Source organism: Amaranthus tricolor, chromosome 15 (genome assembly GCF_026212465.1).
Source record: "Amaranthus tricolor cultivar Red isolate AtriRed21 chromosome 15, ASM2621246v1, whole genome shotgun sequence".
Lineage (NCBI taxonomy): Eukaryota > Viridiplantae > Streptophyta > Magnoliopsida > Caryophyllales > Amaranthaceae > Amaranthus > Amaranthus tricolor.
Genome location: NC_080061.1, coordinates 12,824,560 through 12,831,640, shown reverse-complemented (window position 1 = coordinate 12,831,640; position 7,081 = coordinate 12,824,560). Strand labels below are relative to the sequence as shown.

Here is a 7,081-nt window from a genome sequence, read left to right as displayed (position 1 = left end):
CAGGAAACGAAATGAAATGCTAATTGATTCCCTTTGTGACTGTTTGGTTAAAGTTAAGGAATCAAATTATGAGTTTTTAAATTCTTTTATATTTTTTCCAAAAATAACTAGTTATATATGATAAACTTGAAAAACTTAATTTTAAAAAAATATCATTAACATGTATCATCTTTTCATGTAATATGAAGAAAAAAAAAACATAACTCTAAATAATATCTTTCCAGCTCTATTGATTACAAATAATAATAATAATAATAATAATAATAATAATAATAATAATAATAATAATAATAATAATAATAATAACAACAAAAACAACAACAACAACAACAATTATAATAATAATAATAATAATAATAATAATAATAATAATAATAATAATAATAATAATAATAATAATAATAATAATAATAATAGCAATAATAATATAAATAAAATTAATAAAAATTTTTTTAAAAAAATTACCAATCGCACAAAAAGTGCGACTGGTATTTTTTTTTTAATTTCGAATTATGAAAATTTTTGTTTAATTAATATATTTTTTAAGTTATTGTTATTTAAATAAATGTTGTAATAAATTATTTTATTTTATTTTAATATTATATTATAATAATGTTATTATAATAATTAGTTTTGAATTTAAATAATTTATTTGAATGTTTAATTGTTTTTTAATATAATAATAATATATTAATTAAAATTTAGTTGTTAATTAATTTTTAATTTTTTATTAATAATTTTTTTATTAATTTAGTTGATAATAGTGTTATTAAGTCCAATGGAAAATTCGTAATTTTTTAAAGTCCAGGGGCAAATTCGTAATTTAATTAGGGGGTGCCGATAAAATGAAAAGAGTGGCGAATTATAACAATACCCATAAATCAAAGTTCAAATTTTAAGTGATGGGTAATGAAGTGGGGAATATAATGGAAAAGTCTAGGGGAGGGTGGGGAATGAGGGGATAATAATTTTGGGTAAACCCAAAACTAAAAAAGGGGAAAGGGAATGATAGAAAGTAGCAAACAAACAACAACAAAGAGAATTGGGTCTGTCTATTCCCTTTCCCTTTGATTATGACACCCAACCAAACGGCCCCTAAGTGTTAACAGGAAACACTCAGTCGCAATGTGAAGTTAGACTCCTTATGACACGGCCTGTTGGGTCATCAAATTTCAAATAAAATATGGCCTAATAGCCGATAAAGCATGAATTCAATTCAACTACATCCCTAAAAATAAATACCATACATTGGCCAACAAAGTACCAAATACAAATCATAAACAATTCAAAGATCCTCCAAGAAATCACCAATGTCTTCATCTGGTTCTAGATGCAGCAGCTTGGGAGATACAACACCTCCCTCTTGTAGACTGGGAGTGAAGCTCACGAATTCCTCAATATTGAACGGCTCCACTTCAATCTCGGACAGCTCCTTGGATAAGCTTTGGAGGTTCTTCCCTTCATCAATTATCAAGCTCGACAGATCGAAGCACATGTTCTCCAGCTTGGATACTGCCAAACTCTTAGGAATATCTAGAGTCGAAGGAAGACATATGGCCAAGCGGTATCTTTCATCACTAATCATAAAACTTGCATCCATCATCTCAGTCGTCAAGTTCCCTAAGAAGTTCGATGCTTCGGGCTCATCTGATGTAAGCTAGTCCCTGGCTATCCTGGCTTGCCTTTCCTAGCGAAGTTCATAAATCCTAGCCGCATCTAGTAAGACTTTAAACTTCTCCAAATCTTCCAACACCCGCTTGGTAAGGGACTAATTCTAATGAATCAGTGTGTCATGGATATCCATTAGGCGTCTCGTCTCATGACCGAGGGTAGTAGACAAGCTTGAGGCCTTATCCAAGTTTCCAATAGTCTCATCCAGCTGCTTCTTGGCTCTCTCCCGCCATTGTTCAGTCTTTATCAAGCGCTCCTTCAATTCGGCGCACTTGGAAAGTTTTTCTTTCTCAAGAGATCCTCCCGAAGCTTCTTTAGTTCCTCATTTTGCTCGTCACAACGGGAGGTTAATACTGCTAAAGTTTCCTTATCCGCCACACTTTGACGACACAAGTTTAACTCGAAAGACATTCCCAAAAAAGTCTGCATAATAATAAGGGATTCAGTTCCATATACTTTTACTATAAGATACCAAGACGAAGCGATGATACTACCTCAGCCGCAGAAGCTTGGAATTGGCGCACTCTATCCTTAGGTGGCAGGGACCCCAGATGATCAACGTCCACTTTACTTATTAAATGTGAAGTCGCCCTGTTCAAACGGGTTATCATGCCCTTATGACCCAACTCGGTGAAAAGAGTGTCATGTTGGAAAGGCAGGACTTCCCGGCGACGGTAAACCTCCTCTACGCGGGATTCAGGGGTCGCGGCTGATTCTCCTACCTTCTCTTTACCCTTACTAATAGCAGGAATAGCTTTCCTTTTTGGGGTAGATACTTCCCCTTCTACTGACCGAATTTTGATAGGCACAACAGTCTTAATGGTGTCCACATAAGCCTTTTAAGTAGCGCTCTCAACATTTGAGGAAGAAGATTCTCTCTTCCTCTTTTCTTCTCTTCCTTCTTTTCTTCCCTTTCTTTCTTTTTTGGAGGGATTACCCTCTTTGACTCGTCAGGGATGTGAACTAGACCTGATCATGGGCGGCCTGGCCCGAAAAAGTGAGGGTTTGGGTTCCAAAATATGGCCCGCTGGGCGGGTTTGGGTAGAAAATAAGTGGCCCGAATTTTTTTGGGACGGGTTTGGGATTGACATTTGGCCCGCGGTAAAGAATTATTAATATTCTTGCAATATTTTATTTGTTATGAAGTTTGATGTACTAATTCAATTAATAATATTCTTAATTATATGTAATGAAAATTACAAAAGTTATATATTAATAATCTTTGCAATGAAATGATTCAAACAAGATATCACTTAATTATATTTCAACTTATAAATAAAAAAAATTAAACAAAAATTAAGAGTAAAGAAATAATAATGACATTTTTCTAAGTTGCAATTAATTTGAAAAGGAAAAAAATAATATTTTAATTTTTAGTTTTATTGTATGATATAATTAAATAATATATAAAATAGGCCCGCAAGCCCATAAGCCCGCATATTACGGGTTTGGGCAGGAACTTTTAGGCCCGCTCTTTGGCCTGGCCCGGCCCGCATCAATTGACAGTTTTTTCTCACTCGGCCCCGCTCGAACCCGGCCCCGCCCGATGTTTGATCACCTCTAATGTGAACCCTCTTTCTCTCCTCAAGAAGCCTTAGAGCTTCTTCCTTAGGGGGCACTTCATCCAGCCCCTTCTCCGTTGTCACCAAGTCCTATAAAGAAGAAGTTAGGGTAACCCTTTATTTTTCAAAAAAAACAATCAATATCTACCTTAGGGGGAAGAGGCAATGGCTTGTCCGTGGCTCTCTGGCTCGTGTCGCGACCAAACCTTATAACACTAAACTTCTTCATTAGGTTTGGATTTTTCTTCCTCAAGTTTTCCTTAGCAACCCCTGGATAACCACAAGTAAGAAATAAGTATGCACACATTAAAAGGAAAGATCTAGCAAGCCTTACTTCGATCTATCTTTAAACTGATCCCAAATGCCGAAAGAAGATTTTCGTTCTCCAGCTTTGTGCGAGCGGGTATGCAGTTGATCTGAACGTTCATTGGTTTCCTTCCCAATTGCACGTCCATTTTAGTGTACTCTATCATCACCGCATCGTTTAACGAACATTGCGGGATACCGTTTTTAAAACCCGAAAAGTTGGGTTTAATATCAAAAGATGTCTGAATATTCCATCCTCTAGAACTATACAAATATGAAAACTTGGTCCTATATCCCTTCTGATTATCCGGGAGGTCGTGGACTATCTTCAGCCCACGAACGATGAGTAAAAGTGACCCATCCACAATCATAAGATTGAGAATTACAAAAACGTGCTCTAAAAATGTATCTTAAGGCAGTGAGTGTTGGAGGTACGGCTAAAGATTTACAAAGAATTAAAAATGCTACTAAAACAACCCCATGCGTTAGGGTACAACTCCGGTACAGATATATTCAGAAATCTAAAACTTCTCTAAAAAATGGGTGAAGAGGAAATCTAAGTCGCAGCTCAAAAGAAGGGAGATATACGGCTATGCAATGTGGAAAGGGAAACCTAACAGTGTCGTAATTCCCTGGATTAATTAAGTTATAATCGTCCTTCAACCTCCATTTGAGTGTGATGGCATCCCTTTGTTTATCCAAGTCCCTCTTGGTTTGCAAGTCGATGAAATAATTAAGTGGTCCGCCGCCCTTTACGTAAAACGGAGGAGACGCTAGCACCGCACTTTCTCTTCCAGAAGACTCGGCTGATTCTTCAATCTTTTCCATATTTACACAGAATAACCCTTTCAGGTCAGGATTTATTCTCGGCAAGTAGTTTGGGAAGAAAGCAGCGCTCACTTCCCAAGGAGCAGGTTTGAATATCTCTGGTATGTATATGGGGGAGACGGATGACTCTTCCCCGACCTTTATTGATTCATAAAACAACCCGAATCATCTGACTGTAATTCCTCATTATCAAAGTGTTTACATACAACTAAAGAGGGGAAGTTCGCCAAGTTAGTAGGGTTAATACCTATGTTAGTCAAAGTCTCATCCGTAGCCGGAACATCCATATCAACCATAGTCAGAATAAAATAGTAGATGAAACTATTTAAGAATAAAACCTAATTTCATAAACAAATTCAAGGCCTTGGTAAGCAAATTCAAAGCCTTAACAAACAAATTCAAGAACACGAATAACAATTTGAAGAAATTCAAAAATTTGAGGAAAATTTGAGTACCTTGTTTGAAGATCTTTAAGATTTGTCAGAAAACCTTGAAGATCTTGAAGAATTTGTCAGAAAGTTCGAAGAATTGTTGAATATTATCAAAGCGTATCTCTCTACTTTCTCTCACTAGAACAAAGGCTGAGAAAATGAAGGGAATACGAATGAAAGTTAGGTGAGAGGAATAGTTCCAAAAACCTCACTATTATTGCAAGAATAAATGCTCAAATACCTCTAATTCATTGATTCTTTCCTGAAAGCATTCTAATCCGGGGAAATGAAGAGTCGAATACATGATAAATTTAGTCGGGGATAATGCTTATGTAAGTGTTGGGCCATAGAAACGTTTATCTTGCCGCCATATCGACAAATTGGACCTCAATTTTGGTCCCAAAGTTGAGAAACCTAAGAAAAATTCTAAGTATAGAGGATTGCTCATTTGTCCTGTTCGACTTGTAGACAAGACGGCTTATCTAAGAACCATAATGTCCATAATGACGATAGGTGGAACAAGCTGCAGGGTCGACAAGTCGGACCCCTCTTAAGACCTAAAATAACCAAAAATTTTCTAAAATATATGAGCCAAATTATTCCATGATTTACGTACCTACGCTGAGCAGTTGCACGATTTGCTGTACCGCAGCTTGACCGGAACATAGACAAGTTGGACCCTACCATGAACCTCCAAGAGGTTAGAATATTCTAAGTATTAGAAAATTATTCTTGGGTGTTCCACCATAGCGATAAGTCGGACCCCCATTGGGCTTTTCATTTAGGAATATTTCCTAAGTAAAGAAAATAGCAGGGGCTTGCAGTCGTCGCGGCAATACCTGACATTACAAACAAAATACTGGGGGCTTAGAAAGCATTGAATATTAATTGTGACTCTCAATAGCCGTGTCACCCTAACAAGCCGCGTCATGAACTGAAGTCACGGTCTCATTTTCTCCAACGACGCATCCTGTTGTGGATCACAATTTCTTCCCCGGCACTCGTTAAGCTGAAACTAATATTGCAAGTATTACATATTTAGTTCGTAAAGTCGACAAGTCGGTCCCAATATATTATCAAATTTTGAAAATATTTTCTAATTTTGGAAATGTTCGCAACATACCTCGCAGAAGTATTTACTATTCCGCAGCCTACCCAACACCTACTAAGGAGTAGTTGGGGCTTCTGAATTGGGTTTTCAAAACAAGCTACAAAAGACACATAATTGGAAAATGCTGCATTATGTACTAAATTATGAGAATATTGACTCTGTCCGCAAGGTCGATAAGTCGGACCCTTCAAGAGGATCCAATTTTGATAATTTTTCTAAGTTAAAAGTGCCTCCACAGTATTACTATGACATAAGCCGCGACCGTCTTTCATATTTGACAATTCTTAAGTTGCGGAACTGAGTCTCCACATCCTTTGTTCATTTATGCTACGATTTAAACATATCATATATAGTTCGGATCTCTATGGAGCCACGGAATCAATTCACCCTATCCGGTTATTTTTCGTTATAATTCGAAATTCGACCTATGAATAGTCGACTCGAATCCTGCGAGCTCTATTTCTACATTCCTTTTGAAGATTTAGCGAAAAACAACGGTATCGAACTTCAAAACGTTTGAACAAGCTGTTATAGGATCGATGCTTAATTTAGCTCTCAAACACTAGTGGAAAAAAATGTATTTGCTGCTCATCATTTGCTGCGGTTTTTGTGTATTGGCAACAAAAAATAGGAAAATGGATTAGAAAAAAAAAAAATCCTAATTGCTACGGTTTTCCAGTTGACCGCAGCAAATAACCTTTCACACTGCATTAATTGCTCCGGTTTTTCCACAACCGCAGCAAATAACTCTTAAAAATTATATTAATTGCTATGGTTTTGATTAAACTGCAGCAAATAACTCTTCATGAAAATGCTAATTGCTCCGGTTTTGCTTGAACCGCAGCAAATAACCCTTCACAAAATTTCTAATTGCTCCGGTTTTGTTTTGAACCGCAGCAAATGACTGTTGGACAAAATTTTTTTAAAACCCGCCAGTTTCTTTTTTATTCACATATCCCTTCTCAAATACATTTATACAGTACTTTGCTTTGTTCCTCATTGAAAAAACGCTTCATCTTCATCTTCATTTTCTTCGTTCCTCTTCTTCATCTTCACAAACGTATAAGATTAAGCATCAAGATTTGTGTTCGTTTCTTCTGTTCATCTTCATTTTCACAAACGGTCATTTAATGCTGTTCATCATTCTTGTTGCTGTTCATCTTCACAAACGG

At 36.3% G+C, this 7,081-nt stretch overlaps 1 protein-coding gene across 1 annotated transcript; it reads right to left on the bottom strand.

Annotated features, from left to right (window-relative positions):
• Window positions 1–1,049: 1,049 nt before the first annotated feature.
• On the bottom strand, window positions 1,050–2,256 carry LOC130800668 (uncharacterized). The gene is made up of 2 exons (XM_057664255.1): window positions 2,166–2,256; window positions 1,050–2,094 (listed from the first exon to the last, which is right to left on the bottom strand). Exon 2 carries the CDS (start codon window positions 1,601–1,603, stop codon window positions 1,286–1,288), a length of 318 nt encoding a protein of 105 aa, XP_057520238.1. The 5' UTR covers window positions 1,604–2,094; window positions 2,166–2,256; the 3' UTR covers window positions 1,050–1,285.
• Between the last annotated feature and the right edge of the window lie 4,825 nt (window positions 2,257–7,081).